Below are 24,439 nucleotides of genomic sequence, written 5' to 3' on the forward strand. Positions count from 1 at the left end.
AATAGCCTACCGACCTGGAGTGCGCAACGGAAAGGCCCAGTACTTCACTTCCTGCAGGGTCCCAGTGGACCCAGTCTTGGTGCCCATTACACCAACCACATTACAAAGTGTGCTTTGCACACATAACACCAAAGGCACGTGCAGCAAGGCCGGGCGAGGCCCTCTTAGTACAGGGAAGGCACATGCAGAAGCCTGGAGGAGGAGCAAGGTGGGGCCACAAGGCAGGGCTTAAGGGGAGTGGCTGGGGCCAGGCTATATAAGCCGGCCCCACCCGCATACTGGCGCTTTGCGTTAGTCTGCTAAGAGCAGCGTAACGCTTACTGTCGTTAAGAAGATCCTTACCTAACCCTCCAGCACTTTACCTGGTCCAGCACATGCATCTTCGGTCACCGGAGAGACCTCATGTATCTTACCTGGATTCGGCCACACCATCGCTGGGACCACGGTCATCTGCTTCCCACTCTGCATCTGCCACGCACATCTTACCTTGAAGCCACACCATCGCTGGAAGCACGGCCATCTGCTTCCACTCTGCAGCCGTTGCGCGCATCTTACCTTGAAGCCACACCATCGCTGGAAGCACTGCCATCTGCTTCCCACTCTGCAGCCGCCGCACGCATCTTACCTGTCTTCTAGAATCCGCAGCGGGTACCGCCCAGCATCCTTACCTGTCCCGAACTCCCATCAACACAGGCCATCTTCAGGCACAGCATCCACAGTGATCTTCATCTCCGGCAACCAGCAGGAGTTCGGAAACCGCCCACCAGATAACACCGACCAGCCGCACCTGCAAAGGGAATAAGAAATACAAGGTGAGCAGTCGCATAGACTAACACGCTAAAGCAGCGCAACTCACGAACTTGGCGCAGCTTTTGGAACTGTTTACTTACCATCGGTGGGTCATCCGGGATAGACTCTTTTCACCATCACGTGCTCCTGAGCCATCTTAATCACTAAGGGGGAGAGAGGACAATATATAGTTATGAACAATAATCATTGGGAAAGAATCAACACAAAGAATACGGACAATAATCATAGTTATAAACACCTACCTTTGAGACTGAACGGTCGCAGCCGGCCTGGACCTCCACAATCTGGACCAGTGACGCAACTAGGTCCATTCCACAGCGCCCCTGCTGAAGGAAGCAGGACGGAGAGCTCATCCTTACATAAAAAACAGGTGAGCTTGCATGGATAAACTCCTGCGCACTACATTTTGGCACAAAAGGGTTGAGGGGAATTGCGACACCACCACGCTATCCTCACTGCCTCTCATCTTCTCTCAGGAACAGTTCCAGCATTCTGGGTCCACGAAAGCACAGCAGTTGGGGGAGAGAAGCCATCTGAGGGAGTCAACTCCTGGGAGGGCCCCAACTGTGCCCCAACACCTCTGCAGAGACCAGGTGAGCGTAACACTGAGGCTACTAATAGAAGTTACTGTTCTATAATATTTTCATGGCTTGCAGACTACTGGACTGGAGATTGCCATGGTGACTTAATGCAGCATTACCCATCTAGCCATCGGGCACGGGGAGTAAGGTTTACATCACACTAAGGAGAAGCATTGCATGAGAAGTCATCACGCATCCTGGAACACTGCACTCGGAAGCCTGCTAATAAGATGTAAATGGTGCAGATGTCCTTGGGCGCTTCTTAATGAAGCAAGTTCTGTGTGTTTGTCTCTGCTCATGTGTGGAGTTCCTGGGCTTGACTATCATGTACCAGATCCTTTGGCTTCCATCCCTGGCTCAGTTTGCTTGGTTCTGCCCCCTTCTATCTTTAATGGCATTTATAACTACAGTCTCACGGCTATCAACTCTGCAACACGGTTTGCCTGCCGTTTGTCCTTACTGGTTTTTGGCCTGGCCTGTTAATGGATTCTACTCCTGCCTCTCGAACACTGTAGGATTTTGCTTATTGACCTTGCCCGTTTCCGAATTTTTCTATTTGCCAAACCTGCTTCACCTCAGGAACAGTCTTATCTGTGTCATCTCAGTCTCCACTATAGGAGAACCTTTGTTACTTGCACCCCAGCTTGGATTTCCTTCTTATCTCAAGAGACTTCATCTAACACGACCAAGGAGAACATTATGGATTTTGATCGACTTAGGTTTGCGTTATCATGCCATCCAGATCAGGTTCATACGAACTGCTGCTAATACTAACGTTGCACTCTACTAGCACTGTGACCTGATCTATGGACTGATCTATGGATTAGGTGGAAGTATATTTCTCATTGATGTAACCACCCAGCCAGATACTGACCTCGGATAGGACACGGTATCCAGTGGCGGCAAAGTTGGTACAAAGCCCAGAGCATTCCTTAACCTATTGTGTTTGTTTCACAGCCTTGCCTTTTACCTAACCCATTGTCTCCCACACTACTCTCTTACACAGGGACGACAGACTTGGGTGGAAGTCACCCTCATTGGAGGAGGTGTAGAATGGCGGCATACAGGATTCTCAGAGAGCATGACAAATATCATCACTGAACCCCAGCCCAAAATCTCCTCCCATGTGGTCAGAAGAAGGCAGTGGCTAACTGATCACGACCCTGGGGTAGTATTCTGAGGATCACATAGGATGAGAAGGCTGTCGGGTGGGGTTGCCCCATGACGAGAGACGCAGTATTCTCCCCTTCCATGTGAATAAAGTCCTATCATTCCTAGATTTCTAATTGCATATTGGCATTTTACAAATCCCTCTAGTTATAAAACCTATCTTGCTAAACATTCTAGGGAGTGGAATAGTCATACCTCCCATGAACATACATGACACCTCCGATCTCTGATGGTTTGTGCCAACTAAAACTCACCTCAAATGTCCTATAGATTCTATGTACGCCTACTCTGATAAAACCTATGGTACTGGGATGAAGAAGAGGGGTAAGGAGTTAATGTGGAACAGAAGAACCACTAAACTAAATGCGCAGGCTAATTGTTATGCATAGGCTCAACTACGCTGGACAGTTAAAAAAGATGCCTGTATTCACCAGAGAGAGAGAAGCCGAACTGATGCAGAAAGAAGCAAATCCACGGGAGAGGGCAGAGGCGTGAGAAAGGGCCGTGCTGAAGGGAAACAGAGTTCCCAGATTGCTGTGTGCAGGCAATGTTCACCAAAGAGGGAGAAGAAGCAAGCAGGGACACTGGACCACGAGAAAAGCGGCAGCAATGAACAAGCGATGTGAAACACTTTCCTGCATTGAGACAGCATGCTTATCGGCAGATGAACATCGGAAAAGCTTAAAGGAGGTCTGCATCATGGAAGACGCCATACTAGGGCTAATGCTTCACAGCAGCAACGTGATACTGGTCGGATGCAGTGCCAGATACCGGCGAGTCTGCCAAGGGAAGATGGAGCCACAAGGCATTCCGACCAGTAAGTAAAGCTGTAAAAACTCATTCCAAATACCAAGCAAGCAGAGAACAAAGACATTTGCCCAAGTCCTCATTTGTGAAATGTCAATACGGGGAAGGTTGGAGCATGTGTTGCCAAAAGTGAATGGATAATAATGAAGGAAATGGAAGATGGAACTTCAACAAACAAATCTCCATATACGAGGTATTAATATGGTGAGAGTTGGAACAAGTATTACCAAAGCAAATGAATACAATTTAAGGAGCAAAAAAGTCTAAACGTGAACAAGTTCATTGGCAATGTGGGGAAAGTTGGGACAAGTAATAACTTAAGCCAAGAAGATGTATCCAGTGAAGGAAGGCAACTGTGATATACTAAAAGACATTGGAAAGGTTAAAGAAGAAGTCCTGGTGAAAAAGTGCATCAGGCAAGAAGTCGTTCTGGAGAAGATACCTGGCTTGAGAATACACCAGGGGATCTATAGACTCTAGAAAGGAATTCCTGGCAGGGGAGTAATGCCAGGTGATCCACATCTAAGGCATAAAAGTTTCCTGGCAAGAGAGTACAACTAGGGGAAGGAAAAAATCCCCATTCATATCTAAGGATTGTTTAGTTGAACTCATCTATTCGCTTTCTTTGAACATTTTTCTCATTAAGTGTACATTAGAGACACTTTCCTTACACTCTTGGTTGTTTTATCTAGTGCGAGGGTCAGATGAATATTTTGCACACAAGGACAGCCTTTATAATTTTGATGACGAGAGACAGACGCATCTTTAGTTTTAGTTCCCTACGTAGGAAGACTCTTTTATAGGATAGGGACAAATAGCCCTTTATCCAACCCTTTTCGTTTAATTAATTATTGCATTTCATTTGTTGATGGCGCCCAAGACCCGGAGGTATCACAGCGCTAGAGTTACATTAAATCAGTTCATTTGAGACATGTAGGCAACAACACAGTGACGGAAGGCAGATTTTTGTTACAGACAACGCCTTTCAAGCGAGGGAGTAATTAGCCATATTTGTTAGAAGTGTTTCGATGTTTTTGCGGCAGGCCAGATAGGAGGGGTCTTTGACATTGGGCGGAAGCGTGGACAGAGGGTGGGGCGATAACAGTAAAACTAGTTTCTCCCACTCTTTCTGGTGAATCTGGGGTAATGAGAGAGGTGGAGGAGGAGGACAGACTACGTAAGATAGGCTTTTAAGAGATAAGGAGGGTGTACTGGAGTGGTGCTGTGTAGGCAGTATGAGTAAAGTACAGGATTTTAAACTCTATGCAGGCCTTGATGGGTAGCCAATGAGCTTTGCATCTCACACGGGAGATGTGATCAGAACGTTTCAGTCCCCACACTGCTCTGAGGGCATTACTTTTTTGATCAGCTACAGTTTTTTCTAGTTTTTTTAGGAGGTTCCTGCAAGGATGGAATTGAAATAGTCGCGCTTGCTACCAATAATGGCTCTGGATAATGTGAGGCAGTTGTTGGTCGTGAGAAACTTCCTGGAAAGGTTGATAAGTTTGGTGGACTAGGCAGCAGAGTAGGCAATAGCCTTAACATGTTTCAGCATGTTTAGCTCCGAATCGATGTGGACCCCCAGTGTTTTGACATGGGATGAAACAGGGGTGATATTACCTTTGTTGCAAAAGAAGGAGTTAGCAGGGTCCAGGTGTTTGAGGCGGTATGGAGAGCCAACAACGAGCAGCTCTGTCTTGTCATCATTCAGGCAGAGGTGGTGGGTGAGCCATCCAAGCCCAGCTGATGCTGTAAACCCGGTTGATAAGAGTCAACCACATGGTTGCCGGGGAGTTTGAGGAGGACCTGTGTCGTCAGCATAATTGGTGTAGGGCTTCATAGCTTGTCCAGGGGGTCAAAGAGTGGATTAGTATACATATTGTAAAGTGTAGGCGAGAGGCCTAAGGACAGCGAAGGAGACAGGAATGGGCTCAGATGATTTAGTGCCTGCAAAGACCCTGGAGGCTTGTTTGCTTAGTAATAAAGATGTCTGATATTGAAAACGCTACCACTTTGTGTCTGCCTCTCATTTCTTACCCCTCACAATACCAATATCCTAATTGATGACTTTCACATTACAAACAAGGATCCAGCTCAATGCACATTTCAAAACTAAATGGGGTCCTACGATATAAGTAACAACTTTCTCAATGGAAAAATTGGTAAACAAGATAAATTTGAGGGAGGAATGAAGACTAGGTGAATATGACATAATTTAGCTTACCTTCACCGAGGTTCTGACCTCTGTTGAGATCTTTCTTGAGCTTTCGCTTTGTTCTCTTGCCTCTACCCTTCCTTGCCCCAGCACCCGTTTCAGCCAACACTCCTTTCCATAGCTCATTTGCAGTCACTAAAATGACAAAGAACAAACAATTTTTATTAACTTTCGAAGCAGTAAGTGTTGCATTGCATTCACCTAAAGTGTAACATCCAGTGGTTTAAGTGGGTGGGAGCGGTGCTTCTCTACCTTTTTGTTTTACTGTTCCTAAACTTATTTTAAAAAGAAAATGTTCCGGAATGGTTTTGATTTAAAATAAAAGTGTAGGAAGCAGTTGAAACTTACACTATGGTGCACTTTACTGAGCACTCCCTTAAACATCCGGCGCATTTGTTTGGGGGTTGGGGGGTTGTATTGTGCCTGTGAAGGGCTGTGACAATGGGGTTTCTGCGGAGTGGGGCAGGCCTGCAGGGAACATAGTTCCACTACTTCTTTTCGTATACTTTGACCACTGGTAACATCCACCTTCAACTTGACTGTAAAAGGGTAGTCCTCTGTTAGGAACAAAGAACAAGGACAGCAGTTTCCACAGCAACATGACCGTGAGCCTACCAAGCACAAACTTATAAATAGTGGCACACAAAGCACAATTGACTCCACAAATATTGGGCATTGGTGACAGTGCAAATTCGCGGATCAGATTTTCTAGGATTACAAGCTTGCAAAATCCTCCACAGATTTTGGAAATCATCTGTAGATTATTAAATGTTTCCACAGTTCTAGCAGATCTTCTCTCCAACTATGGCATTTCAGACTCCACAGAAGTATGGAAAAATATGTTTGCAAGATTTTAAAAAGTTTTCAATAGATTTGGACTCTTTACAATATCCAACATAACAAAATCAAGATTCATTAGATTATTGTGAGCACAAACCCTTGTGCTAAAATCTTTTAGTTGATACTGACAAAAACAAAACTTTAGCATAGCCATATTCTTCTTAGAATATAATTAACCTAGATAATTTAGTTGCCAAAAGTCCAGATCATCTCAAATCTGCTCACACCCTAGAAAGATCTGCAGAGACCATTTTACCTCTCTCTGGTGTCATTCTGAATTTGGTTGCCTAGATTGCATTGATTGGGGCGAAGAAGGTTTAAGGCCCTGACCATGAGATACCAGTGAGTGTTAGCCTTGCCATTATATTGGCGATTCGCTAGAGATGGTGCCTTGTGCTTAAAGCGCGATAAGAAATGTGTATTTGAAATTTATAAAAAACGGTGGATGAGCTTAGTGGTGTGTCCAGGACCTTGATAAGACAGATGGCAGGGTTCTGAAATGAAATGAGCTGTGATCTTTTTAGCTTATTCTTTTACCCTAGAAGAGCCTGGTTCACTTTACACCAATAGCTACCAGGATCTACTTTTGGCTCCCCAGGCCAACTGATCCAGAACAAACATCTTTGTGAATTTAACATTTGGGACAATTTATAAATAAACTTTAGGACACAAACTCAACATTTAAAGCAAAAGTGGCTATGATTAATGGACATAATTATATTTTTGCATCTGATGTGGAAGCTAGATTTACGGAAAGCTATGTACGAGCTCCTTCTCATGTTTTTTGTAGGTCCTCGTCAGTGGTTAATGCTGGACACTGATAAATCAAGGGTTTCAGTCACTTTCCCCAACGGGGGGGGGACCACCTTCCTGAGAGGCTAGTGAGGTGAGCCCGCTACGTAACATTCCCCCTACATGTGGCGGCAAGCGGGAGCTCAAGGGAGAGACTCCCCTCTTGGGGACAGTTATGCTTGAACTAAAATGGCGCTGGTGCGCAATGCATTCTGGGAGCGCTCTGAGCCATTATGGATATTTACTTCATGCCGCAGTGAAAAGCTGCACACATTTTGCTGAGCGTTAGATTCATGGTGCTGAGAAAAACATGCTTTCCAAACCTGGTATGAAGTCAAGGACATTTCTGCTGGGAAAGCTAACTTTGTTATGGTTTGGTACTGTTCTCCGTGGAGCGTGTTTTTAGAGAAGGGAGGCACTCTGCTCCTTGAGGGTAGCTCTCGATTGACCCAGCTGGCAACCGACGGCTGCTCATCAACTGCGCAAGTGCAATTTCCAGAAGGTTTGAGAATTGACTCCCCTTTTTGGAGTGTGTACATATGCGGAAACCCGGAGGTGGTCAGGTGAGACTTCAGCCGGAGAAGGACACTTACGTCCGGCACTCCTGTGAGCTGTGTTGCTCTCGGCCTGGCTGTTCCTGGGGTCTTCCAGCCGCTTCTGGACGAGATGAGGAATCCTGTTACGTTCACGGTGATGTATTTCCTTTTGAATTCTTTACTTCTTCTGTGATTTATGTCTATATTACTTCTGTGAGTTATTTCTATGTTATTATTGGTTGCTTGTAAGCTTTGAATAAATAGCCGTATAAGAGCTGATTTTCTTCTAAGAGAGTGTGGTTGGGAGTTATCGCGTCTGTTTGCGTTCAAAGTATTTGCTCTGTAATTGCATTGGTGATTTATGTTTTTTCCGTGCACTCTGGAGAGAGCAATACAGGGACAAGGAACTCCCTTTTATTTGTCGTCAAATACCCAATCCAGTTCTAGCAAATGACAGACACCAAGACTCCTTGTGTATGTATTATTGTAACGTAATTACTAAAGAAAGAGATCAGTGTGGAACTGTGAAAAAGAAGATCACAGGAGTAATGAAGAATGTATGCATCTTTCGGGAGGATAGCTCCACGGCAACGTGTTAGCCTTGGAAGCAAGACGACACGGAGCAACACAGGTTTAATCCCATGGTCCGCGCTTAGAAACCTCTGGGTATTAAGCGTGTTATAAATAACCTACCATATCATACAGTGATGAGGAAACCACACACAGTAATGAAGAACGAAAGTCCAAAAACAATAAAGGATGATGTTGACAGGCTGTAGAAGCCCCAGCATTGTGTGATAAAAGTGGAGGACCGGGAGAACAGAGAAAAAGAGCCCAGAGTTTCAAACTGGCAGTCTTAGGAGAGTTGTGACTCGGGTAAGACGCTAGATTGCAGAGTGGCAAATCAGGCGAGAGAAGGAGTGCTCCAGGTGCACCATGCTGCGAGCAGCCAACCTCAGTCCCAGAGGGGACTTTAATATAGGGCTGAGGTATAACCCCAAATTTGACATACTGAGAGAGAAGCGAGATGTGGTGGCCAAGGGGGAAAGGAGCAGAAGAACCCTTACGTAGACAATACCAAGGTGGTACGCCAAGGATGGTGTCCAGAGAGAATGAGAGAAAGCAGAGCAGTCATTCTGAACAGTAACGAGTGGGGAAAGGAACAAGTTACTTACATGTAACTGTTGTTACCCAGCATCGGTCTGGCATGGATTCACATGCTCATGAATATTCCCAGTCGTCAGGCTGGGAATCCTCGGTAAAGAAAAAATCAGTATCAGTTTCGTTTCTGATCTGTCTTTCTTAGTAACCAATCACTGATCTCTGGGTCATACTACCCCCAGCCAATGACTGCCCTCTCCCTAAGCCCCGCCTCTGGCAGCCATCCTCAGATTTTTACCGCACGCTCAAGTGTTGGGAGTCCTCGTGTTTAGCGCTCGAGTTTTTTTGCTGCGTTTTCACACTTTTTCTGGAGATTTCTCATTTTTTTTGGATTAATCGAGCCTCAAGCTCCACCGTTTCTACTTCCGACAACGGGGACCCGTTTTGGAATTCTACTACGCCCCTCAAGGGTGAAGTTTTCGTCGAGTTTACACTTCTTGGAGGATTCCGGAAGATCTGCGGCCTACCTCAACGGACATGGCCCAGGACAAGGGAAGCTCGACGCCCGGATCCAAGCTGTTCAGGTGCTGCACTGGATGTGGATTACAGAATGTTTTCAAGGAGGACAAGCATTCGGGATGTCTCTACTGCCTTCATGAGGACAAGACGCATGTGGAGAAAGACTGTGCGTTCTGCAAGAACCTTTCAGAACGGACCAAACAAGATAGGTGGCGAGGCGGGAACGACTGGCTGGAGAAGGGCACAGCAGGTGAGAAGGCGAAGAAGAAGTCTGAGCGGGCTTCCAAGTCCTGTGAGGGCGGCCCGGCGACGGGGGCCCAACAGAAGGCCAAGCACTGCGAGTCCGCGGGTACCGGGAGCGCTGAAAGGTTGGGCTCTTCGGCTGCCAAGCAGGGCGCTACTTCCCCGGCACGTTCGACCACGAGCCAGCGCTCTGGTTCGGGGAAGAGGACGTCCGAGAACCCGGGTAGGACACTGGAGCGGACCCAGTCGATCTCGAATGGGGATAGAGGCGCTGAGCTTCCCCTCAAGGCGAAGGTCCAGGACGCACCTAAGGTGGTGAGGGCCTTGATCCACCCGGCAAAGCTTCTACCGAAGTGGTCGCTGCGACCTTGGCTAAGCCGGCTGACACTACGCCTGTGGAAACGCCCTCTGGGCCCAGAGTATCCCTGCCACCGCGGAGGGAATCCTCTTTCCAGCCCACCGTTAAGAAGTCCCCGGCGGAAAAAGAGGGGGGGGGGGGGCGGTGGCCATTACAGACTCGCAATCAGCCTCTGAGGAGGAACTGGTGGAAACCGAGAAGGGCCTCAACGAAAGGTCCATAGGCCTCAACGAGAGGTCCATAGGCCTCAACGAGAGGTTCGAGAAGGTTCGATCCCAGGGGACGGTCCCTGCTGACGTGATCGAAGATAGCGACGATGACGACGAACAGGGCCCAGTGGAGCGGCCATCCCATCCGTCGCAGCCATTGCCCGAGCCCCAGGATAGCTCGGTGGCCATTTTGTTGGCAATCCAATCCTTATGCACCGAGATAAGGACAAGGTTACCACGGACCCCGACGGAGGATCCAGAACCAGGCCCATCAGGAAGCCCTCCGAACAAGCGAAGGAGAGTCCACCCCGCTCCGCCCTTCGTGCCGGCGAGACCGGTGGACCCCTCATCCACCTCGCCGGACCCTGGAGAGGATACGGGGACGGACGATGACGGCGGCGATGACACAGCGTACATCCCATCATCACCCCCCCGCGAGCGTCTCCAGCCGATAAAATTGGCTCTTTCCATGCCATGATAACCAGGGCATCCAAGCTCTTCCAGCTCTGCCCTGAAGAACAGAAAAAGGAGGGGTTTCTGTACCAACGACGAGAGGCCAAGAGGAAGACAGTCCTCGCGGTACCTTTACTCGACGACATCTGGGACGAGGGGCTTGCTGTCCTCAAGAACCCTTCCACGACACCAGCCAAGAGGGACAGGTACGAGAAGAAGTACCGAGTTCCCGGTGCCGCCCCCTTGTGCCTCAGGGCCCAGCCCACGCCGGACTCTGTCGTCTCGGCAGCGGCTAAAAAGAAGGCAGCGGGTGCGGCGGCTTCAACTTCCATTTCCCGACCGACAGCGAGGGCAAGAAGTTGGATTCTATGGGACGACAAGTCATCTCGTCGGCGGCGGCGGCAATGATTTAGGCGGCCAATGCCTTAGCGATCGTGGCCCGCTACGACAGGGAGCTCTGGTTCAAGATAGCTCCCCTGCTAGACTTCCTACCTGATGACAAAAGGGCAGAGGCCCTAGAAATTCTGCAGGAAGGCGAGGTGGCATCGGATCACACCATAACTGTGGCAACAGACATTGCCGATACCGGATTTCGCCAACTGGGCAACGAAGTTTGCCTCCGACGACGAGAATGGCTCAAGGCGACAGACTTTCGCCAGGACGTCCAGACCAGAGTGTTGGACATGCCGTTCAACGGCAACAACCTCTTTGGTAAGGCAGTGGACGAGTCTCTACAGGCCATCAAGACCGACTCGGAGACGGCAAAGGCCTTAGGGGTGCTTCAACAGCGACGGCCCTTTCGGAGCTCCGTAGGCACACAGGCTGCCTCCAAAGGTTCCAGCGGTGGCTCCTCCACTTACCGCCAGGCGGCCCGCTCCTCTTCCCAGGAGGCCTACAGAGGTTGCGGCAAGCAAGGGGGATCCCGCCGTTGTCGCCAAGGAGGCCAAGGTGGCAAGGCCGCCTCCAAGCAAGACTGACCCGGCCGTGTTGTCGGGCTCCCACCGAAGCACCCCGGTGGGAGGCTGGCTGACGAAGTTAGTCAGCGTGTGGGAGTCCATCTCCACGGACCGGTGGGTGTTGGGACACCCTGGCCAACGGGCACTCGCTGGAATTCCAAAAGAAGTGCCCTTGCATTCCTCCCGTGGCCAGGAAAGAAAATCACGTCCCTCAACTGCTGTTGGAGGTAAGGGCGATGCTCGAGAAAGGTGCCATCAAGCTCGTCCCCAGAAGGCTCCAGAGTGTACTCAAGGTACTTCCTCGTCAGGAAGAAGACAGGCGGTTGGCGCTCCATCCTGGACCTGCGTCGCATAAACAAGTACATCAAGGCGCAGAAATTCAGGATGGTCACCCTCCAGCACATGCTGGGACAGCTGGAGGAAGGCGACTTCCTGTCGTCTTTGGACCTGGAGGATGCTTACTTCCACATCCCTATTCTAAAAAGGCACAGGAAGTTCCTCAGGTTTGTGGTTCAGGGACGCCACTACCAATTCAGAGCCCTACCTTTTGGATTAAAGTCGGCACCCAGGGTTTTCACCAAGTGCCTGGCACTAGTGGCGGCATGGCTGCGCCTGCAGGGGATGCACGTCTACCCCTACCTGGACGACTGGCTAATCCGGGCAAGGACAAGGGAACTCGCCGTCAAACACACAGGAAGGACGGTCACCCTCCAGCACATGCTGGGACAGCTGGAGGAAGGCGACTTCCTGTCGTCTTTGGACCTGGAGGATGCTTACTTCCACATCCCTATTCTAAAAAGGCACAGGAAGTTCCTCAGGTTTGTGGTTCAGGGACGCCACTACCAATTCAGAGCCCTACCTTTTGGATTAAAGTCGGCACCCAGGGTTTTCACCAAGTGCCTGGCACTAGTGGTGGCATGGCTGCGCCTGCAGGGGATGCACGTCTACCCCTACCTGGACGACTGGCTAATCCGGGCAAGGACAAGGGAACTCGCCGTCAAACACACAGGAAGGACCGTCCAGTTGCTCACGGAACTGGGGTTCGCCATCAACTACCCCAAATCCCACCTAGTTCCATCGCAGATAGCACTGTTTCTTGAAGCGAAGCTCGATGCAGTGGGGCAATTGGCCTACCCTTCAGAGGAGAGGACCAAGACCATCCTGGGCAAGGTGCGGCGCCTGCTAGCCACGGACATGGCCAGGGTGAGGTCCATCAAGTCCCTCCTCGGGATGATGTCCTCATGCATCTAATCTTGTGCTCCTCTGCAGACTTCGGATGCGTCCGCTACAGGAGTTCCTCAACGCCCGCTGGTTTCAGGCGACGGGCTGTTTCGAGGACAGGAGTTTCGTCGGGCGATCTGGTGGGGCACCCGTGCTCCCCTCACGACAGGCACGGAATTTCAAATCCCGGCGTTTCAGGAGACGGTGATGACGGACGCCTCTCTGGAGGGTTGGGGTGCCCACACTGGAGGCCTCCAAGCAAGAGGCCTTTGGCTCCCGGAGGAGAGGTCTCTCCACATCAACATTCTGGAGCTCTGAGCAGTGTTCTGGGCTCTCAAGTCGTTCCTTCCTTCCCTCAAGGGCAAAGTGGTGAGGATCTTCACAGACAACACCACCACAATGTTCTACATACGGAAGCAAGGGGGCACCAGATCCCCAGCCCTATCCAAGGAGGCCCAGGATCTGTGGCACTGGGCCGTCGCCCAGGGGATGTTTCTGGTTCCCTTCCACCTGGCAGGAATAAAAAACACCATTGCCGACTCACTCAGCAGGGAGCTGCGCTCATGCCACGAGTGGGAACTGCACCAGGGTCAAGTGGATCGACTCTTCCAACGATGGGGCAAACCCCAGATCGACCTGTACGCGACGAACTCCAAGTGCCAGAGGTTCGCCAGCAGGTTCCCACAGCCGAGGAGCATGGGCGATGCTTTCTCGTTCCCTTGGGACGGCCTGTTTCTGTACACGTTCCCTCCATTGCCGTTGCTACTCCGCCTCATCAACAAGCTCAAGAAGTCCAGGTGCAGGATGATCCTCGTCGCACCGGCGTGGCCGAGGCAGATCTGGTTCCCGGACCTTCTGGATTTGTCAACGTCCCCGCCAGTAAGGCTGCCGGCGGACGCGGATCTTCTCTCCAGAGAAGGAGGTGCCATTCTCCATCACGACCCAGAGTCGCTGAACTTGCAGGCCTGGCTCCTGCAGCACTAGAGTTGAGGGTACGATATCCCGGCTGATTGCAGAGAGGTTCTTGCAAAGGCCAGGGCGTCCTCAACTCTCAAGTGTTACATTCATAATTGGAAGAGGTTCTCTGTCTGTTGCCGTGCACAGAAGACCAACCCTCTGCGAATTACGGCCCCTCAAGTGCTGCTGTACCTACTGTCGCTGGCCAAAGCTGGACTGGCTCACGCCTCCATAAAAATACATCTGGCTGCCATCTCCCGATATACCAGGACTATGGGACGGGCATCCTTGTGGTCTCATCGCCTGGTGAAGGAATTTATGAAGGGACTATTCCGATCATTCCCGCCGGTGAAGGCTCCTGCCCCGGCGTGGGAGCTTAATGTGGTGCTGACCAGGCTCATCGGAGCCACATTCGAGCCTATGCACTCGGCGCATTTGAAGTTCCTGTCATGGAAGACAGCGTTCCTCGTGGCCATCACCTCTGCACGATGAGTGGGAGAGATTCAGGACATATCTTGCAAGCCTCCATACTTGACTTTTCATGACACGGGGGTGGTGCTGAGGACGCACCCCTCCTTCATGCCCAAGGTTACGTTGGACTTCCACTTCAACGGGCCCGTGGTGTTACCAGTTTTCTTCCCGTCGCCTTCGACGCCGGCCGAGAGGACTTTGCACTCGCTGGATGTAGCTAGAGCGCTGAAGTTCTACGTGGACCGCACGAAGAGTTTTCGGAAGACGTCACAATTGTTTGTGAACTTTGGGTCTGTGAATCAAGGGAAGGCTCTATCGAAGACTTCCATTTTCAGATGGCTCTCCGGCTGCATCATGCATTGTCACCGGTTGGCAAACAGACCGCTGCCCGGCCGTCCGAGAGCCCATTCGACCAGAGCGATCGCTGCTACCACGGCGTTCCTGTCTGGTGTGCCCCTGCTGGACATCTGCAGGGCTGCTACGTGGAGGTCAACCCACACCTTCACAAGATTCTACTGCGTCGATCGGGACTCCAGGGAGGAGTCCAGGGTCGGCCAAGCAGTGCTGCGCAACCTGTTTGCTTAAGGTGAGCCTGGTGAGGAGGTAAGAGATGCTTAATGTTGAGTTGTTGTATTGCTTAATGTTGAGCCTGTTGCCACCTCCCGTGGTTGTGCATGTGTATACTGCTATGTATTCTTTTAATCATGAGCATGTGAATCCATGCCAGACCCCATGCTGGAGAAGGAACAAGTTACTTACCTGTAACTGTTGTTCTCCAGCATGGGTCTGGCATGTATTCACATGCGAACCCTCCCACCTACCCCTCTGCAGCTCTTCACTTGGTCATACTGCCACTTGGCGCGCTACCAAATCTGAGGATGGCTGCCAGAGGCGGGGAGAAGGCAGTCAATGGCTGGGGGCAGTATGACCCAGAGATCAGTGATTGGTTACTACTAAGAAAGACAGATCAGAAACGAAACTGAAACTAATTTTTTCTTTACCGAGGATTCCCAGCCTGACGACGGGGAATATTCATGAGCATGTGAATCCATGCCAGACCCCATGCTGGAGAATAGGAGGAACGCTGACTGCGACGAAGCCCCATTACAACCCAGGTAAAGGGGAGAGAGGCAGACCCAGGAGACATATTGTAGTAACAAAGGGGGACAGTGATACCTATGAATGTTACAACGGGAACATAAATGGTGGAGTAATCATACTCATCCCAGTGTGTGTCAAACCTTTAAGAAGAGTGAGAATCCTAATGGGTCTAATCATACTTGTCCCACAGACAGGCAAATTGACAAGGAGACTAAGAATCATAAGGGCATTGATCACGTGTCCCAGTAAGTGGCAAACTTGTAAGAGGAGTGAAAATTCTACAAATAAGGAAAGAGTCCAACAAGGGCTCAACACTAATCGGCTAGGGAGAAGAGGAATAAAGAAAGGAGAGCCCTGACAAGTGTATTTGTTCACGAGAAAAGAAAAGTATTGTGAAACACCAGTGGTCATAAAGACCCCATGGAACTGTAAAGAAAGTATAGAGAGAACTCTAAGAAAACAAAGGTACTTTATATTCAAGGGCCTGGAGGAGTCCCTTGAAGGAACTTGAAGATGTATGGCAAGAAGAGGCAAAGACACATTTAAAAATCCTTATTGAAGAGAACTGAAAACTCTGCTGAGCAAGCAATGCAGGAGAAGGGAGTCATTCTCCTGGAATTTTTCTGTTATTTACTAATAGTGGTAGGGACACTGACAGGTTAGCTTTTGGGACCAAGGACAGACTCTTGGTTACGAACCTCACTATTGACAATGAGCACCCTTAGTTTAGTTGTGTTAGGTCGGGAAACCCTTATAATAAGAAAGGTTAGGCAGTTCCATTATTATTTCATAAGAAACCTTGTTGTAACATGACACCCATTGGTCACTCTCCTCCTCCACAATACCCAGGAGCTGCTTTTAGCGCCTGCTTTTAAAATCTTAATTTCGATTCCATGCTTAGTGAAATTGTACATTCATTGGAAACATTCAAGCCAGTTATTTTGAAAGACCCGATTGTCACTTGAAATATAACAAGGTGAGGTTTTGTTAAGTGCTGAAAGTCCCTCAATTCGCAAGTCTATTTTGAGTACCACCATGCAGCCCTGTCTCGATGGGCCTCATTACACGGATGGCGGTAAGGATTTACCGGTCCCGGTAAAATACCGGTACTGGTAAATCCTTACCGCCTTACTACGAGGTGCCTTTGTGGGTTGGGGGATTTAACGCCTGCTTTTTGCAGGCGTTAAAATCCAACCCGCTAAGGGACCTCGGAGCTAATTACGGCACCGCAAAATTGCGGTGCCGTAATTAGCGCCTTCCCCATTCCCATAGAGCCCTATGGGGCAGAAATGGGAATGGAGAAGGGCAATGGTGGAAGGGGGATTTACCGCCCCTCCAAACTTGGAATGGGGCGGTAAATCCCCTTTCCGCCAAGGCGGTGCCAGTATTTTACCGGCATGAGCCATGGCGCTAATAGCGCCATGGCTCACCGCCTACCGTGTAATGAGGCCCTATGTCACGTTATGGTTGAGAAACACTTTAAATTATGGTAGTGGAAATTGTATTGCAGAAAGACCAGTAGCAAAGCTTACCGGAACAGAAAGAAAGAGTGCAGTCCACACAGAAGCTGCTGCAGGAGCTGCAATCGCTCGTATTTTCCAGAATGGAGTGCTAGCGCCAATGCGCGACTCTCGCCAAGAATCTAAGATAGGGGAACCAGCTGTGTATAGGCTCGGTCCGGGGGAAGCAGGAGGTCTACATTAATAAAGTGAATACAGCTGATGCAGAGATCCAGTTAGGGCACACACCCAAATATGAGACAACCCACATGAGCTTATTAGAAAAACAGGAACCCCAAAATTGGGATCAAGGACAAACACATGAAATAAATGGTGTCCTGCAAAATGTAAAAATTATTTCTGGAGGAGTCAAAGCTCATTACCCAAAACATATAATCTCAATAACGCAATCTAGTTTGAATAGACCATAACAAATGTAATTGTTAAATATTACTTATCAATCTAATAAATAAAACAAGCTAAAAAAAAGTACAATAGAATGGAGTTCATTGTACTGAATACAACATAGGAAATAGATACGCAAAAAGCTATCAAAATCACCACAACTGCCCAACTCCAACAGAAGAAAAAACCCACATGTGAACACAACACATACCAAAAATGTATGAATAACAAAAAGATAATACCCGCTATCCAATAATATCTAGAACTGCACTGGAGTGTCAGCTTTGTCACCTGTTATTTTGGTGTGTGCCTATGTTATTCCAGTTCCAGTGCAACCTAATACACATCTATCCCGTATGTGATATTCACGGGTATCCACTATCTTGTTCAAAAATGCCTACTCGAGTTTCAGCTGAAGGTGGCCCCAAGTGATTTGCACTGGCCAGCCTTTTTCACGGCAAGTTACTATTTTGTTGGAGTGGACCTAATATTAGGCACACAGACAAGTGAGTTCAAGTTTTGGGTTATAAACTTTTATTCAATAAAAGCAGGTTGCAAAAAGGCCTAACTTGCCCTATGCTAAGGTGGGATATTCCCTACCTAAAAAAACTAAGGAGAGTCAGTATCATGAAGTCCAAAACCTAAGCCTGCCTTCACAGCTATTAATATACAATGTGTTGGGATGTCCGCGTCCAACAAGTAGTATTCAAAATAAAAGTTCAGAGCTTCTTCCAGGTCGTGGTTTTCACCTCCCCAAGGTTTCAGATAGTTCACAAAGCAAAGGGGATCCCGTCCCCAAACTTTCCAGTCTTTCAGCTTTTCCAAAACACAGTTCCTTGTGATACTTTCCAGCTTCTGGGTTGGTTACCTTTCACCAAGTACAGTTGCTTCATTTCAGTTCACACCAAATTTCCTTTAGATTTAATAACAAGCGTCATTTCTGGTATTTTACATAGGTAGGGGTCTTCGGTCTAGGAACAGTTGGCGGACCACACGGTCCACCCATTACAGGTCACGCAACCAACACACCTATCTTGCCTCTACTACCTTGCATACATGTTGCAACTGTTTCAGCTCTACATTGGTACTTGGTTTATTTCCATTTCACATCCTCATGATGCTTTATAGCTGCTCATTTTAGCACTATTCACTTGTTGCACTTTCATATCTTATGGCTCTTACAAATGCTTGTTCCCTTAATGTACACAGTTCTTTTATAGCGCAGGATTTCACCAAATTGATTTAATTCAAATCAGTTTTCAACAGTATTTGCTTTCAATCGAATCAGTATTAAGAAAGTGCTCATGTTCTTGCTTTCATTCTCTTACTGGTGGCAAGGCTTAAAGCCTCCTCTTAGCACTTGATAAGGCTTGCTTAAATTCACAAGTTCATGTAATTCACCCTGGGGTTTCGCTCGTCAACAGGTTAACCTTTCTTTCACCTACAGTTCGGTATTCACAAAACCTTTCACTCGGTTTTCTAAGCAGTTTTATGTCATCATGATTATCTTAAGTATTCAGTAATTTGATGTAGTTTGACGTGGCTGTATAATGCTGCAGTGGTTGTGGCCAGGGCCTAGACGCTTGGCCATGCACCAAAGATTCTAGGCCCTGGCCACAACCACTGCAGCATAATACAGTCATGCACTACATTTTTGACAGTGACATGTGGAGTGCATAAATGTGTATAGAATGCAATTTGCAGATTAGAAAGAAATATGACACCAATAATTGTATACTTACTGTATGTATTATTGAGGCCCTGTGCATTTTTTTTGCATGCAATGCAGAATACCGTTCAAGCGGCAATAGCAGATGTGCCTAATGTGGTATGTGGAAATGCAGGAGAAATCATTGTTTCATTGTCTGTGATAAAAGAAAACATAACATGTTTAAGTAGGTTCTTCGTAATGTCGTATTGCATTGCATTGCAGCGATTTGTGCACCCTCATAATTAGTACTTCACAAGTCCTATACTTTAAACAAATGTACTGTGCAATGTGCTCAGTTCCTGTCTTTGTTCGCATAATCATTGGGTCTGTGGGGAAAAAATCAAAGCACGATTTAAAAAAACCTTCTACATTAAGTTTTTATGTGGAGTAATGTGTGTACTGCTTACAGTAATGTTTAAGGTGCATATCTATGTGGTATTGTGGTTATAGGCACTGTTGCAGTAGGAGGAATTGAAATGGTGTATGATTTTCCTTTCGGAAGTGGTGGTACTATTTTTGCAGTTAGATACCAGTTGGCGTATTCTAACTCTTGATAGTTTTAAAGTTGTTTATAGCACCGTGAATGCTGAAGTTTTATTTTGGCAGTTTGACCGCTGGACGTAATATTGTAGTACTGCGGGTGCAGTAAGATACTAGTTGGTGTATGCTGGGTGTTTATACTTAAGTGTTGAAGGGTTTCCTCAGAAGAAATTTCATTTTTGCTGGTGGATTAATGGGAATTAATATTGCAGTATTATGGTTGTAGTTAGATACCAATTGGCGTATTCTAACTGTTAACACTTTCACATATGTGATGATGGGTATTGGGCAGTAGATTGGTGAGTACATTTTGGTTTCAAGAATATTAAGTAGTAATTTGCAAGATTTGCTGATAATCTGTGCTTCAGACTAATAGAAGTATCATTACATTCAAACCATCCACATTTCTTTTTAATGTATGCGGTATAGTGACCTGCACTAGTTGTGGCGTCTGGTTGGTAGATTATGCCTACTGTTGTGAAGGTGTTCTTGCCAAGTGATACTTGTCCGTGTGTGAAGCTAGTAAGTTTGCAGTTGTTTTTGGTACCATCTGCATTGTATTGTAAAAGCATTATTATTACGTATTGGCTATGTAATTGTATATGTAAGGTGGAACAATCGTCTGCATTGCAAGTGGTACATAATATGCCATGGTTTGCATTATGTACAAGCTGCTGAAATGGAATGGATTCACAGTTAGGTATAGATACATACACAAAGCGCTTGTTAGGCGCTTGTTCCTGCACCATATGGCTGCAGAGAGTGCATGTATGTTTCCACATGTATGAAATCAGGAAGATTTCATATATAGGTATGTTTTTGCTTTCCAGTACTTTCAGTAAGTACATTAGAAATTCTTGTGGATCTTCTTGTGTGTTTATAGTGAATCTCACCATTCTCGCACAGTAGTCCAATGCCTGCCTTATTCCAGAGACACTAAGTGTTCTCAGGATTATTTGTTGCATTTCTGAGAAGGAGTAGCATTTGCAAATACAACTGGTCTGTGCTGTTTAAAGTAAAGGTTTTCAGCAATTGGAATAGAACATTGATTGCTACATTTGTATAGCAATTTACACCAGTTGTATTGGAAAATTTGAATGGACCACACAGTTCTGAGTCCGACTAATTTGTCATCAAGTTCATGCAGTTTCTTTGAAGAGGTAGTTTTCTTTGTATGTGCAGTTGTGTATGTATTTGCCTTTTCAGTACATCCTTCTGTGGTTGTGGTAATTGATGGAGTACCACCTGTTTTCAATTTCTTTGGTCGTACCGTTGGGAGATCATATAAAAGTTGTTTGCGCTCTAGTTTTCTTTTGCAAAGTTTGCCTTTTTGAGGAACAGGTTTCATTTTGAGATGGGGTATGTACAGTGCACGTAGTCTGTTGTACTTTACGATGCAAGGAATGTCAGCTTTGACTTTACTTGCATCAAAATTGACTAAGAATAGTCCTTCAAGTGTACGTAGATGTGACAGTGCAACGCAATTCATGCTTTCTTTAAAGACTGTGCTGCCAATGTCAATCAATGCTTGATCTAGGGTTAGACCTTGCAATTTATGAATAGTGATTGTGTATGCTAGAGAGAGAAAACTGTTCTCTGCATACATACATACATACATACATACATACATACATACATACATGTCTTTGAAAAGAAGGAATAGGGCTGTTGAGCGTCCAATCCTTTTGCTTCTGAAAGTTTGTCAAACTGAATATTGACAAACTGAATGCTGTTGTCACGTGGGTATGTCTGGAAGCCAACAACTGTACCAGGAGCTCCATTAGCTAAAGCTTGTTCAAAGTCAAGGTTACGCTTTAGCATTACTCTACAGTTTAAAAACAATGTTAAAATGTCCTCCAAACAAGCTGTGTTAGAGAGAGTTCTCCAAGGTATTTAGTCGTGCTGTGGCTTGTTGACACATAGGTACTGTGATACTGTGCACGGCCAGTTTGTGGAGTAAATTTCCACTAGTGGTTGCATTTCTTTTTTCAACATGGCTTCATTGAATTGTGCAGAGCTTGCTATGGTTGGCATTAATGTCATAGTTTACATTTTTGTGTGCTAATTGTTCCATGACATCAGTAGGACATGCATTATGCTTGTGTAGCTCATGGATGCGAGACTGTGCTTCTTTAGAAAGCACACCAATGCAAATGCTTTTCAAAATGTTGGCATAGGCGAGTGTGATGCTGGAAATGCATCGGAGGGACAGGGCCTCAGTATCCTTGTCCTTTACTGCTTTTTAACGTGTGTTCTGTTGTGTTTTCCGCACAGGAGTTCATGTGGGACTCCTGGCGGTGCAGCTCTCTCTCTCTTTTGGTTTGGTGAACGGACCCGTGGGATACCCTTATGGCACCCATGGCGGGGATACAACCCTGTACCCCTAGTGTATGTGTTTGGGCACCTGTGGGTGGCCCGCAGAGCAGGGTATGGGCTAGTGGCGGCTCCATGCTGAAATTGACAGGTGAGCGGAGTATCCTCCATTTTGGGATATCCCGGCCCTGCCATTGGGATCCGTTGATTCCTGATGGAAAACAAGATGGCCCCTGTGGCCTCTTGCTTTCTATTTCCCATTACCTTGTTTTCCCAAAGTCCTGGGAAGCCCCGACTCTGTCCCTTCCCCCGACTGGCTGTTGGGTGGAAGTGCCATATATGGTGTTGTTGTGAAGGCCCGGCCATACTGGCTGGAGCCTTCCCGGTGATGTATGTTGTGGGTACCTCCTGTGGGTGGGACCTGGGTGAATAGAGTGTGTGACGAATATGCATTCGGTGTTGTGGGTGTCTAGTATCTGGTGGTTGACACAATGACTGAGACAACCCTGCCCGAAACCGGTATGAATGCAGCTTGGAGTGTTGAATGGCTCGGTACTTGTCCCAATACACATAACTTGTTGTGAGTGTCCGGAGAGAAGTGAATGGCCTGAATACCTTGTGTGCCTGATTGGATGCCTGCCTGCACGAATGCCCGTAGTTGTGATTGGATGCTCGAGTGTGACCCAGCGGAATGAATGGGAGATCAACAGTATATCTGGGGACCTCTCACTGCTAGGAATCGTGTTCAGAAGCTGAAGTCCACTACGACGAGTAAATGGAGTAACTGACGCTTGACCTTGAAGCCCTGCTGGACGACAAGAATTGCTGTGGCTCTTCACAATCTGAAAGCTGCTGTGCCTCCAAGGACTGACCCAGAGAGGACCTGGTAAGGCGCCCTCTTCCCGAGCTACAAGGGACCATCGTGCACAGCTGATCTTTGCCAACACTCCCTGGTAGACAGACCTTCGACAGGCTGCCAACCCGATACGGGGACTGCTGCGGAACTCCAAGGAGAAGCACTCGGACTGTTGTCTGCCACTGTCGACTACCGCCATCGCCGACCGGAGCTGCCGTGCTCCCGTTTGCTAAGAACTTCAATTGATCATTGGACGCTCTCGTCTGCATCGTCACCCGCTTGTCTCCCGCTGGAGAAGGCCTGACCGTCGACGTGCTGAGGAGCATCCACCGGTGGGTTTCCCGCCACCTAAGGACCACAGAGACGCTGACGACTCGACACCCTTGCTGGGCCACAGTTCTTCATCATCTCTTTGCGGTCCAGAACCGAGGTGCCCCGCACGCCTCTTCCTTGCAGGACGCCAACGCTCTGTCGTCGACGAGCACCGCTAGGAACGAAGCTGCCACTTCCCTGCCGTAGTTCACCCTGTTCACCGTCGGCCGTTCGACGACCCATGGCTCCCGCCTGAAAGGGAGGCACTCATGAAGGATCAGTCTACGCATCGTCGGAGAACTCTACCCCACCAGGTACATTGGGGGGGTAAAACCTTAATAGGAAGAAGTGAGACTATTGAACATATGGACTGGGCTTGTGCGATATATCCTTAATTTACAGGTTGCCCAGGTGGGAGGGATCTCCACACAGAACTGTGTCTAGATAACGGGGCCAGCATTCTGCCTATTGTTTCAACCATCTTACGTTGCTGCCTATCTCTATTGATGGTTTCCTCGTTATTAATCTGTGTGACATTTTAACCGCACAGTTGATGCAATTTAATGAGATTCGATAACATTAGTGGTACCACTTTAGAATTGTATATATTTATCATTATTGACCTCCGAGTACAAAGTGTGTTATTGTGATCGTGTACGTACCTTTGAATATTCATTATATAAAGACTGTGTTTTCAGTAATACAGTGTGTGGACATTCCTTTGTGGGGGTTCGGGGACTACACTGTACTTAAGAACCAGCCCGCATCACCTCCTGAGAAGCTAGGCCTTGATTGCTCGTCCATTGCTACCTTATAGAGAATATTGGCTGGGGTCCTCTGTGCCTCTCCTCTACCATATAGAGAGCGGAAGTACAGACACCTCCTACAAGTCTTTACATTGAGGTCTGCAGACTGATGCATGTTTTCAGTTCTCTGTATTGGAAATGTTGCCAGAGATTTACATTTCCTATGCTGCCATGTGTTTTATGGCACAGTTGGTGTCCTTAGGTATCAAATATAGGTTCACCTTTTACTGGTGTTAATTGATTAAGATCTCTGAAAACAATGAGTTTTCCTCCAAAGAGTTATTCGAAGTCTGTTTTAAGGACCTCTTACAATCTGAGGTGAATTAAAGCCAACATTAGGTTGGAGACCATGCTCACCTCATCCATTAGGAGCATTTTCATTTGTTTCAAAACTCTGCGTCTGCTGAAAGTTTATAGTAGTCCAATTTGTTTTGGTGCTCTACTGGGTAGCAATCGGTGTAAAGTATATATTGTACGTAGGTAAACTGGTGGGGCAAATTACAACAGCTGAAATCGTGTTGTTTTTCGATTGTTGGAAGAACTTGCTGATCATTTTTATCAAGAATGTTTTGCCTGAACCAGCTCAACCACTTGCATAAAGAAGTACAGGTTTATACTTTTGGCAGGTACAAGTTTTTGTTTCGTGCTGCACACCAT

The 24,439-nt window shown here is 47.5% G+C and overlaps 1 protein-coding gene across 2 annotated transcripts in view; it reads right to left on the reverse strand.

Moving 5' to 3' along the window:
* The window catches only part of MRPS5 (mitochondrial ribosomal protein S5), an 804,837-nt gene that overhangs the window by 620,110 nt on the left and 160,288 nt on the right, over positions 1–24,439 (reverse strand). For both annotated transcript variants that reach the window (XM_069606860.1, XM_069606861.1), the window contains exon 3: positions 5,593–5,718. In XM_069606860.1, the coding sequence (XP_069462961.1) occupies positions 5,593–5,718 (126 nt within the window). The remainder of the gene's footprint in view (positions 1–5,592; positions 5,719–24,439) is intronic.

Source organism: Ambystoma mexicanum, chromosome 4p (genome assembly GCF_040938575.1).
Source record: "Ambystoma mexicanum isolate Mex_15411 chromosome 4p, UKY_AmexF1_1, whole genome shotgun sequence".
Lineage (NCBI taxonomy): Eukaryota > Metazoa > Chordata > Amphibia > Caudata > Ambystomatidae > Ambystoma > Ambystoma mexicanum.